The sequence below is a fragment of the Rhinolophus hipposideros genome (assembly GCF_964194185.1).
Source record: "Rhinolophus hipposideros genome assembly, chromosome: 23".
Taxonomy (NCBI): domain Eukaryota; kingdom Metazoa; phylum Chordata; class Mammalia; order Chiroptera; family Rhinolophidae; genus Rhinolophus; species Rhinolophus hipposideros.
The window spans coordinates 42,677,819-42,690,420 of record NC_138069.1 but is presented as its reverse complement, the minus strand read 5'-3'; the positions used below and the strand labels follow the sequence as shown (position 1 = coordinate 42,690,420).

Here is a 12,602-nt window from a genome sequence, read left to right as displayed (position 1 = left end):
CTGCGGCCTTCAGGCTGGTGGGTGTGGGCGTTGGTTTGGGGCCTTGTTTTTACTGTTTTATGTGTTTACCCTGACTTACCATCTATTTCCTTGCTCGCCATTTCTTCTTACATCTCAAATCTACTTCCTCTCCAGGGGCATCTTCAGGTGACCTTCCACCTAAGACCCATTCTTTAGAAATCCCTTTACAGTAAGGGTCTGTGTTGGGAAGCAGCTCCCAGTGGGTCCTTTGTGGCCCAGTGCCTGGATGATGCTTTCGTCAGGACTGCAACTCCAGGCTGACGGTTCTGTTTTCTTAATGCTTTAAAGGGCCTATTTGCTGTGTGCTGGTTTCTACGGTTCCCGTTAAGGAGTCTGCAGTCAGGCTAACCTGCTACTTGCCTGTCTTTCCTTTTTGGCAGCTGTAAAAATCTGACACTGTCTGTCCTAGTGTCCTGTATCAACATTAAAAATAAAATAGCCAGTTATTTTACCAGCAACGATGAGTTCATTCAGGAATGGCAGAGGAATTACAATTCCGGACATGCAAGCTACGGCAAAACACAGGTAAATCTGGAGAACAAAGGGGAACTTTAGGAGAGAAAAAGGAGAGAGTTGGGAGGGACTGTTATAAGCAAAATGTCCACTGGAGGAAACCAGGACGGAGTTCAGGGGCTGGAAGTGTAGTGGCTTCCCATTGGCTGAGTCATGGCGGTTTCTCATCGGCTGGGTCTGTTGCTAGCCAAGGAGAAAACTCTTCCTTCCTCCGGCTGGAGTAGTAAAGGAAGCTTCTTGCTGTCCAGATGTGTAAGGGAAGCTTCTTCCTGTTGTAGGCTGTAAAATATGGTGAGTGGTAGTGCGGTAGAGCCCACTTCAGGGCTTCCCAACTCCATTTTAAATGAGCTTTCCTTTATTTTCCCACCTGCAATACCACCACTAGGTAGCAAGGGGTAAATTCCTTTTTATTTATCTTACACGGGATACACTGTGATTCCTAGATTTCATGCTTTTCATTTCATGACTTCCAGAAGAGTCTCAGGCATATTCTTGCAATATGTTTTCCCCACCATTGTCTTGATTCTCTTCATGTAGACATGTGATAGCCCTTCTCATTCTGTTCTCCATGTCTCAAACCATGTTTCTTTCTGGGTGATGACAGATCCACCTCTCAGTTCTCTAATTCTCTCTTCAGTGGTATTCAGTCTACTGTTTAAGCCATCACTAAAGTATCCATTTAAATGCTTATATTTTTATTACTATATTAGAAGCATTATCTTGTCATTTTCCAACTCTTCCCTGCCTTTTTGGATGACACTCTGTTCTTACCTGTTTGCTTTCTGCCTTTTATATTGCTTTAAACATTTTAAACACATTTACTCAACATTCTATAACCAATGGCCTTCATTCGTAATGTTCCTGAGGATCCGATTCTGCAGCTTGTTTTCTACTGGCTCATTTAGGGTGGCATCACTTCGCATGTCTCGTAATTTCGGATTGTGAGTTCGTCTGTGGTAAGGCTTGGGATGCTTGTGGGAAGGACGTGTCCTCCAAAGAGGCTTTGTTTTGTTTCTCTCACTTGTCCTTGTACACTGTCAAATTATGTGCACTACAATTCTCATCCAGGGGTTACCCAGACCACATAAGTAGTGCAGTTTTCAACCCCAAACACATATGTGAGGATGAGCAGTTTTCAATTCTAAGGAAGAGTCTTTAGTTTTCCCCAGCAGAGCCCAGGTAAAGAAAGATAAGTCTTTGTCAGCTCCTTTTACCAGGTGGCAGAGTCCATCTTTTCATTCAATGCATCACACTTCAACAGTTCCAACTATATTTGGGGGAAGCAGGTCTCAGTTCCAACTTCCTACCTCTACAGGTCCAAGGCTCTATGTCTCTTTCTTAAGCAGAAACTTAAGTTTCTTGGTTACAAAGACCAGAAAGTGCCTCAGTTATGCTCTCTCCCTGTGTTTTCTCTGTTAAGCACTGATCATCTTCCTTCAGAGGCTCCTTATATACCATGACCGGAAGTCTCCCAGGAGAGGGGAGGCCGCAGGTGGGCACCACCAGCTCAAGAGAATAGGCTGTTCAATAGCCTTCAGTTTCACAAAGAGACACAGTTTCACACGATGTCTCTATGTGAAACTGGAGGCTGCTTTCTTTTTTTCAATCTAAGCAGTGAGTCAAAGGATGAAACTGGCTGTGAGCAACTAATCATTCAACTTTGTCCTCTTTGAATTAAAAGTCCTCAAAAATGTAGTTTTAGTTCAATTTTCTAGTTTTAGACTGATGAAAAATAGTTGGGGTTGTTTTACTTTCTACCAAACTACATAAAATAAACATCCCACATGATTCTATCATTGAGAATATGCTCAAAGGAAGTCTCACTCAAGACTCAAGAGGCAGTTACAACCCAGATAAAAACAACCCAAATGTCCTCCTCCATCCTGATAAGAGTTATTAAAAATCAGATTCATAGCGGAAGAAAACAATGTGAAAAGAAAATGACCGCAGCGAGGTGAAAGGACCTGTGAGGCCAGGACTTGAGGAACACAATTGGCAGGTGGAGCCCGATCACCCCTGTCACCAGGAGTTCAGGCCCCGTCTGCCTGTCCATGGGTGACAAGGTGGGATGACGGCACACAGCCTGGGGTGCTCAGAGATAACGCACCTGCCATTGCTGGCCACTCCAGCTGGGCTTGGAGGAGAGGAGGAGCTGGCACGTCACGCTGGCAGGTACCAAAGCCGTGCATTCCTAATCGCGGAAGCCACAACTTGCACGAGTAGACAGCATGCCGTCGGCATACCACCCTCCTACTTCCCTGTCTCCATCCCCTCTGCAAAGAAAACGGATCACAGCTCTGGAGTCCTGCGTGACAGGAAAGCCGGGACAGACAGAGGAGCTTACTCCTCTAACCTGCATCAGGCCCTCACCAGGCATTTAGCAAGCACCTACTATATGCCAGATACGCACAGACACTTGAAGGGCCGTGAGCCACAGCCCATGGCTGAAGCAGAGATGTCTCTGCCTGGCCTGCAGAGAGAACCAGAAGTTGCAGTGGCTTTAAAAATGGCTTTAGAAATGCTCTAAGCTGCCCTTTTTCTGAAGAGGGGACCCAAAGCAAAGCAGGCCCTGCTTCCAGGAGCAGACCATGCCTTGCGTCTGAGGGCCATGAAGGCCACATAGAAAGGCGTCCACAGGCCCAAAAGGAAGCTCCATTCGTCACTCTCCTCAAGACATTGGCTTTTCGTGGCACCTCAAGTCCCTCAGAATGCCCCAGGAGAGGCACTGTCACCTAAGAGTCATAAGGGCACACAGCCACTGGCCCCAACAGTGAGGTGCTGGGTGTGACTGATAAACTGAGCTCAACCAAACTGAGTCCAGGCTGCTAGGTCCGTTCCATGGTTCCCAATCCAGAGCCAGTTTGCCCCCAAGGCACTGGCACTGCCCGCAGACATTTCTGGTTAGCACAGCTGGTAGGGGTGCTACTGACATCCAGTGGGTGGAGGTCCAGGGCGCTGCTAAACACCCTATACCACTATCGGCCCAAAATGTCCATGGAACTGAGGTTGAGAAATCAGCTAAATCCACTTTTCCATCCTGGAAACACAAACAAACCCTTCTCTCGCCTTTCCCAAGCCGTTGACAAAAACCACATGGCCCAGCAGAAGCCCTCCCCAAAGGGAGCATAAGTCATTATTGTCTTTATCTCAGTGACAGGACCCAGAGCCCTCTCCACGTGGCACTGGTCCTAAATACCAGCCTGCTGGCAAAATGCAGCGAGAGCCGCTTTGCAGCCCCACCTACACCAGCCGCCTCGCTCCCAGAACTGATACACAATATTTTGATACTCTGGAAATCGGGGAAGCTGGCAGCTGTGAAAGGCAGTATTTATGGAAAACAAAACGCCAGAGTGCCCGAGCGCATTACTATGGGTGCATGACACTGGCCCAGTGGTGAAGAAGGAGGGGTGGATTCTTATTTCAGTACCCTCAGGGAAGCGTCTGGCACACCTACTGTCCCTACTTGAGTCCCTGGGGAATCCCAGTGACTGTGCAGGAGACCCTCCTGGGGTGAGCTCCCAGCACGGGTGCCCACGCCCAGCAGATGTGCGCTGTGGCTCTGGGTAAGGCCTCACTCTGAAACCAGCACAGCCAGGAAGCCCAACTCACTAGCAAGCAGGGGAGTCTTTTACTGTGGGGTGAATAACTGGGATCGCGGACATCACTGGGACGGTGATCAGGAACCTGACGCCCGGGAAGGCCAGCATTAGTTCCATACACACACACTTGTGCACGCGCACGCACACACATACAGGCAGTCCCTTCCCTTTCCCACCAATTTTTCCAGAAGATGTATACTGTGTGCTCACTGAGGCAGGAGGACGACCCCACCTGTTGTTTGGGGAAAGAATGAAGGGCCTTGGAGCAGGTTACGTACTCAGCGCTCTCAACACTGAAGGCCCCACCTCCGCAGCCACTGGTTCCACCACAGCAAAAGCCACCGCACAGCCTCACAGTGACACACAGGCCGGTGCTGAGCACGCCTTTCTAGAGGACAGGCAGGCACTGTGGCACCATCAGCATCCTGGGAGCTCATCACAGGAAGGAGGTCAGGAGCCTCCTTCCCCTCCCTGGGGATATGTGAGGCAGTGGGCGTGAGCGGAGGACAGACAGGTGACCCCAGGATCCTCTCGTCAAACTCAATGTGCAGTTACCAACCATCAACCGACACCCCTTCCTTCCTCACTTCTGAGTCCCAGAGCCTTTGAGTCTCTCCATGGTTCCCACTGTTGGTGAGGATGGCAGGGGAGACTCTGGGCCACTTCACCTGCCACCAAGCAGGTCTCAGGAAGCATGGACAGGTCACGGCCCAGCTCCCTCAGGCTGCACAGTTAGGAGAGGTGGTGAGACGGTCTCAGAAGTGGGGTAAAGGGCTGTGAGGGAGGCCACCTCCAGGTCCACAGACAGGCAGCGGTCTGCACAGGGGAGCAGCTCATTGTGTGCGAGTGTGGGAGTGTGCACACACTTCTGTGTCCACATACCCCTGCGTCATCAGAATGACCACGCCAAGACGCTAACTCAAAGGTTCTGGTCTCTGGTCAGCCTCGGAGCAGGCCTCTCTGAGCCATGTGCGTCTGTCCCTGGGCCGTCCTCAGCTGGCCCCTTCATGTTGCTAACAACAACAGCAAGTGTGCCTGCCTGGGACGCCGTCTTGATCGCCGCGTCTTCAGTGTCGCCAGCGAGGCAGACAACAAGGCCGGGGGCACAGAGTGCTCAGACCTCACCCAAAGTGGGAGGCCTGCAAGGAAGGCTGCCTCCCTGGGGTCTCAGAAGCCTGCTCCGGGCATGTAACACAACCCACTTCCCGCCAGGGAAGTGTGTCAGTGAGACCAGCTGGTTCAATAGGCTCTTTATTGGAAAGATTTCGCAAAAACCACCACCAAGTTGAATAGGCTGTGCGCAACGCGCCTTCTCTTAACTACTGTAAAAGCAACGGGTCTAAAAGGGGTTGGTAAACAGAAGACAGTCTCACTTCCACAGGTGGCATCTGGCCCCCACGGTCCCCCTCTAGGCATCACCTGTGAGACACAGAGCAGGCTTTCCAGGGCTCAGGGACCTTCAGGACAGGCAGGGCTGGCCACCAGCCCACGTGCTTTTTGCTCCCATTCAGCAGAGGAAACATTGAACAGAACAAAGGCCTTGAGCTTCACCCACACCCGGGCCCCTTACAGGCGGGCCTGGCCTCAGAGACATCTTCTAGAACGAGGAGGGGAAGGGCCCAGAGTCCTCTGGGGCATGGCCAGGAGGGTCAGAAGGAGACACCAAAGCCCTGAAGCGGGGCCAGAGAGTGGGGGGCTCAGGGGCGCTGGTCCGAGGAGACTCAATAACGGCAACAACTTCACTACACATTGGCCTGCTTTTTGTTAGCCCAGGTTCCAACCCTAACAGCATCAGTGATAAAATCCAGCTCCATGTCAAAGGACTCTGCACTGCGTCCTGGGCACACCCCTGACTGCTCACGTACGGGAAGTATTCATTGTAATAATAACATCACACAGCTGGGATTTCCTGAGCACCGTGCCAGCTCTGTGCTGAGTGCTGTGTACATATCGTTCATGAACCCCCATGCCTGGGAGAGTCGTGCCCCCATTCTCCAGATGTGCAAACTGAAGGCCAAAGAGCTGAAGCTATTTGCCTAAAGTAACAGCGGGTTGCTGCCACCCAGTGCCAACCCTCACACCACTGTCACTGTGAGACACGGCGGTCCCGCTCAGGCCCAAGAGACCCCAGCGCCTGGGAGATCCACCCCTCCCCCCAAGCCACCGACTTCCCACACCAAAGGTGCCAGGTGGGCTCCCCGGGCATGCACACAACTCATCCGCAAGGGCTCCAAGCCCCTCCCACCCTGGAGCATCACGGAATCGAGTGACAGGTCTCCTGAGGCCATTAAACGTCCTTCCACCCTGGGCCACGTAAGATAATTCACTTTTTCATGTAAAGCCACGGTTTTCTATAGGAAACTATGACAAAGTCAAATATGATCTGAGATACATTTAAGTCTTTTGACATTTAGAAAAAACTTATGTTTTGCTTCACTTGCCTATTAAGATAATCACTTCTTCCCACCAAATGAATCATAGGCAACCACAGAGCAGTGTCCCCCCGGCCACGGAGCCCCCAGCCCTTGGGCAGGGACTCGGAGCTGCCCGCTGCTCCTGGCACTCCTCAGGTGGACAACAACCTTCTCGGCGGGGCCGTCGCCAGCACGGCCTCCCACTGCCCAGAGCCCCCAGCCTGTGCATACCCAAATGCACCCGCACCCCTGCAGACCCAGCTGCCTTCACCCCGCCAGTGCATCGTGCCTCGGGCACGCGGGGCTCCCATAATGCGCCTGCACCTGCACTGGACACACTGCTCTCTGCAGCTAATGACACGAGGGCCAGAGACGTGGACAACGGTCCTCACACAAAAGGGAGACCCTGCCATCCCAACACTGCGCAACTGCCCAAGAGCCACAGAGAAGCCGGCAGGCATCCTGCAGTGCACACCAACTACACGGCCGCAGTGAAAGGGGTGGATTTAAGGGAAGTCCTCAGACGTGTGACAGGGGCTATGCCTGTCCTCCTCAGAGCAAACACATCTTCCCCTTTGTCCCCCGGGAAGAGCCCGCCTCTTGCCTTTCCGTCGTCTCCCGTCTCCCGCTTGCCAGCCCCCTGCTTTTCCTCATCCTGCCCGCCCTCCCCACCTCCCTTACCCCCCACCCCCGTCCTCACCTGCCGTCATAGTGTCCACGTCCTTGGCTGCCAGCTCTTCCACGTCCGACCTCTTTCTCAGCTCAAACCTCCGGGACAAGCCTTCTCGGGGTTTCCATAATTCCTGGATCAAGAGGGGTTTCTCATTGTCCCCAAACACCCGAAAGCATTCGGCCTGCCACTGCTGCCCGTGGCCACTGGCCTGGCCCACCACATCGCACAGCACGTACTGGCTGGCGCACTCGGGGCTCAGGGCATAGCGCTCCAGGGCCTCTTTCACCAGCTCGTGGGCGCTGGACGTGCCGGTAGCCAGGACACTCTTGTAGTGGGTGCCTGTGCAGACGCTGTCCCCAAACACCTTCAGGACCCCAGGTGCTGAGAGCTGGGTGGAGAGCTCCGCGGGGTCGTCGCTGGCACCCAGGTTGGCGAAGGTGGTGTCCAGGTCACGGTACTTGTGGCTCAGCGTCCGGGACAGCACGCTGGACAACAGCTGGCTCTGCCGCTTCAGCTTGCTCTTGGTGGGTGGAGACATGACGAAGTGGGTCCCATAAAACATGGTGGGCCAGTCTTCATGGGCGAGGACTGTGGGCTCAGCCAGCGGTGAGGAAAAGGCCGTCTCCTGGGAGGAAATGGAAGGTGGATCAGCATCGGCCACCAGGAGCAGCAAGAGCCAATGAGGCTCACATGACTGTTAACAGACTTCATAGACCATCTAGGGCCAGCGCCCCGACAGAGGCAGCAGGCATGCCACCCTCTGCTAAGTCCCCACAGAGCACCTGAGTGAGGATAGGGCTGAAGCCGGTGGGGACCACAGAGGACAAAGCAGGTGTGAATGGGCTAAAGTGCCCTTCAAGGAAAGCCACCACGAGGAAGCAGGATAAGGTCACCAAAAGGTAAGACACACTCCTGCAGGGTTCCGACGTGTGGGAAGCACTGGGCACACGCAGGCCGCAGTGGGCAGCCAAGAGACAAACAGTGGCGGCCCATGGGCAGGAGCTGCACTTGCAGGGCGGGGCTGGTAGGCTCCTTGACCACATCGCACCCAAAGAAAAGTAATAAACAACGGAGAGTACAACGTGCCAATCTCCCTGACCACAATCGCTTCTGCACCACAGCCTGTGACACGGGAAATTCATCGCAAACAAGTGGAACGAGGAAAGCAGGCCAAGTTGCAGCCCCATGAACAGTGAAAAGCGGCCAGACATTCCAAACACAAACCCCCAGCACTCTGCTCCTAGGTCACTGCTCCTGGCTTGGAGGAGCCGTGTCCCTCGGACGGCAGCACTACAGTGTCCACACGACCACAGTGGACACAACAGGGCTCTTCCAGAACCAGGGAGGCATGCCTGGAATGTATGCATTCCGCCCACCACGTCCTGCCTGGTATTCGGGCCCTGTCCAGGCCACTGATGCCGTCTTGATGGGGAAATTAGGGAACACGTCCCAGACGCTTTAGGGTGTCATACAATCGTCATTCTAGTGCTCTTGGTGCTCCGAGCGCCCAGATTCTAAAGAGACAGTTTGTCAGGCACCCCCAGATTCTGTGGGAGCCAGAGGGCATGGCCAGGGGAAGGTGTCTCTGCTTCTTAAACACGGAAACTCTACACCAAGTTGACTGAGGGCTAAAAACTGCACACATTGCCTATGACACCCCACTTCTATGCTTGTGGCCTCACCAGAGACAAAAGCAGACAGACCAAAGAAGAAAAGCCCATTTTCTAGAAGCCTCTGGAAACAGTGCCCACGTCCCAGTGAGGACCTGGCAGCACTGGACACCTGCCACTGTGACAAATGTCAGCACTAAACTCAGCTGACGTCAACACTTTCAGTCGCGACTCCCTTGTGGCTCCGCGGACACCGAAAAAGGCTTTCTGGGGAGTGAAGGTGACTGCTGAAGGCAGGAGAAGGCAACTAGGGAGCCCCCAGAGAATGGGACCCACACGGAACCCAAGGCACCCAAACAGTGAACCCATCCAGGCCGCCCGCACTGATACTGACCTGCGTTTCCTTCTAGAAATCTACCCAGGCCCAGTCGTATCCTTTCAAGTCTCTCACTCCCTCCAGGGCTGTCATGACCGAAGCTAGAAAAGCAGACCCACCCTTCAATTCCTCTAGAACCAGCCCCCATCTGTCAGAGGACCTTAAACTCTTCCAAACACTTCCGATAGCTTCACACACCCGACTGGGTTCTGACCACTGACCTTTGCCTTTTTGGGGGTGGGGACATCCCCCCTGTTCCGACTGCTCATGCCTTACCACTGCAACGCCTTTATTGTGAGCCGGCTTTCTGGAGACCTGACGTGTCCTAAGCAGAATGAGGCTCTCTTTGGCCTCCAGTGAGGGAAACTGTAAAGGAGTTAATATGTCAAAGGCTTCATTTCTCCACCACTGAGGCATGTGTGACAAGTTTCCATGTCAAATCCTAGGGAGGCCAGAGCTGGCTATGGCTTCCCCTGGTGGGCCTTGGACAGAAAGGCCTCGATTTAATTTACAGCAAAGCATTTCAGAGAGTATGCCCATGACAAGTGCATGGCTTCGCACACCACACCAGCCGCTTCAAACCACTGCCAGTTCCAACCCGAGCCTTCTAAAAGGCACACAGCCTTCCTCTGAAACTGCCAACATGTGCGTCTCAGGACACCCCTCGCTCATGAATGCCCACCCCCCATAAATGCTCCTCTTACCTTGCCTCCTTCAAGCAGAGCCCCAGGGTCTCGACCCAAACCCAAAGTGGCAGGCAGCTGTGGCTCAGAAGCCTGTGCCTTTCAAGATGATGTCTGAATGCAAATTTAAATACGACATGGAAAACTGCGGAATCCGTATCTAAGCAGAAAAACCCCATGTCACAGAAAAGCCATGAAGTAAACACAGGGGCCTAAAATGCTCCAGATACATTGGGAAGTGAATTGCTGTTTTGCGCCCAGGGTGAGTCCAGGTCTGTAAGGTCTGACGCTTATACAACTCAGCTCTAATAAAAAAAAAATTACAAATGCACAACTGCTAGTCCCCTCCCAGGGCCTGGGCAGAGAGTTGCCCTCCATCCTCGCCAGCAGTTGGATTGAGCCAAAGTTACCAACATCACAACAGGAGGGCAGAAAACAAGGGGGAGGACGTGATTTGTGCCTTCTTAAGTCCCAAGAGGTCCCACTCAACACTGATCCTGCTCTGTTTCGTCAGGAAGCTTTTTTTCTCCTTATGGTCATTCTCTCTGTGACCATTTTGAGAGGGTAACCACTGACAGTCACTTGTTCACTCGTCACCTTCCTTCACAAGGCAGAGTACAGCCTGTTTGTCAAAATGGGACAGACTCGTTTTTAGAATGGGCAAGTGTGCAGGACTATCCTCCAGAGCGGGGCATGCCCTAGGTAACCAGACCTGGTTTGGAGGAGGCCGGACCCGCCTTTCCCTTTTCTGCTCAGTTCTCTCCTCTTTCACACAAATATTTGGGGGAACATGGTCCCAAGGGTGTAGGACTCTGGCTGTTGCTTCTCTAAGAGAATGTTTTTCTCTTGTTCTCAGGGAAGAGTCCAAGTTCTGATGAAAACAAGCTCAAGTCACACCAGTGAGTGAGGTCAGTGTGAGGCTGACAAAATGGGCGGAGGACATGGCCATTCCAGCACTGCAATGTGGAATCCATTAGAGTTTCCACCAGGGCAGGAAAGGAAGAGGGCAGACTCGCAGGCTCTGCTTTATTCCATCCTATCTTGATAGCTCTCCAGCCAGAGCGATGCTTTTAAATACAAAATAATTTAATCAGACTTAATTCTGACATGCCAGCTTCTTGATAGGGGACTGACTTTCTCTGCCAATGGGATTAAGGACTGGCTCCTCTCTGGAATGCACAAGAGGTGGCCCGTGCTAACAGGAGACACCTGTAATCACGGGCGACTTGGAAAATTCTTTTCGCCAATTCAGATTAACCAAACACTTGGCAGGGTCTGGGGCCTGTGCCAGCGGGTCTGCAGCCCCAAAGGGCCCCACCAACCGGCTCCCTGATGGGAAATAAGCCAGTTTCTTGCTCCGAGTCCCCGGGAGGTCCAGGTCAGCATCTGTTTTCTTAGATGCAGTATTTGTCGAGGGGCTGGAAGTGGGGGAGACAATGCTTGTCAGCTGGCATGAGTGGGGTCCTTCCCCTGCTGCGTGAACAGGAAAACCCGGACGGGCTGTGGGCGGGGTGGGGGGATGTCACGCCGACACTGGAAGGAGGGTGTGGACCCCTGCGCACCGCTTCCCCGCGGCGCCCCCGCGGCCAGACACCCTCCAAGGGGAGCACCGGGGAGACTGAGGCCCGGGGATCCTCTGCACCGGAGGGCCAAGGTCCAAGGGTCGCCGGGGACGGTGGCCGCACTCGACACCCTGCGACGCGAAGGCTGGGCTGCCCTGGCCCGCGTGGCTAGCCTTCGGGTCCCGCCCCCAGGCCCACGTCGGGGGCCCCTAAAGCTGGCCGGTTCCCATGGCAACCAGAATAACCTGGCCTGGGCAGCCCGGGTGATGCCCCGCGAGGGCCCCGCGGCCCGAGCGCGCGTCCTGCGGCCTCCACGCCCCGGAGCCCGGCCACCGCCGAGCAGCCCCCGCCTCCGCCGCCCCTCCTCGCGCACCCTGAACTCACCTCCAGCCCAGCCCGCCGCCGTCGTCGCTCCCACCGCCGCCGCCGCCGCCGCAGCGTTCGCGCGCCTCCCACACCCGCCGTTAGCCTGAGCCCGAGCTCTGCGGCGCCTCCTGCCGGCAGCCTAACGGTGGGGCGGGGCTTCGGCGGGCTCAGCCTCTTGGAGGGCGGGCGGCGAAAAGAGGAGGGCAGGCGCTGGCTCTTCCTGCGGGCCACCCAATGGACAGGGCCCAGACTCGAGTGGGCGGGGCCCCAAGGGAAAGGGCGGAGCCGGTGATGGGTTGGGCTGAGTGCCGGCGACCCCTGCTGGCCAATTAATAGATGTGGGTGTGGCCTTGAAGTCAGGGGTGGGGTTTCCAGGGCTGGGGCGGGGCTGGTTGCAGAGAGGCGGAGCTATGCAGCACTCCCCCAGCGTAGCTCAAGGGGCGAGGCCTCGGCAGGAGGGGCGGGTCCAGTGCGAAACTAGGGTACCAAGTGCTGCTGGCCTCAGGCTCTGGGGGACAAGTGGGCTGTGTTTCGTCTCCACCTAGTAGTTCTACAGTGGACAGGGCCAAGGAAAGAAGGGAGCAGGCTCAAGCAAGCGCTTACTGGAAGTGGGATGCCAGATATATGAACATCTGAGACACGGAAAGGGGATGAGCATGGCAGGTTTCAATTCCCCTACAATCTGTCGCCCACCCAGGAGCCAGAGTTTTAAGTGACATACCAGATCATGGCACTCTTCTTATTAAAACGATGCAAAACCGGGCCAGGTCAGCTCTGGAGCTCGG

At 54.4% G+C, this 12,602-nt stretch overlaps 1 protein-coding gene across 2 annotated transcripts in view; it reads right to left on the bottom strand.

The window, feature by feature from the left end:
• The window catches only part of RADIL (Rap associating with DIL domain), a 49,976-nt gene extending 38,031 nt beyond the window's left edge, over positions 1–11,945 (bottom strand). For both annotated transcript variants that reach the window (XM_081034852.1, XM_081034851.1), the window contains exons 1-2: positions 11,836–11,945; positions 7,248–7,845 (exon numbers count right to left, since the gene is read on the bottom strand). In XM_081034852.1, coding sequence (XP_080890978.1) covers positions 7,248–7,782 — 535 coding nt within the window. In that variant the 5' untranslated portion in view covers positions 7,783–7,845; positions 11,836–11,945. The remainder of the gene's footprint in view (positions 1–7,247; positions 7,846–11,835) is intronic.
• Between the last annotated feature and the right edge of the window lie 657 nt (positions 11,946–12,602).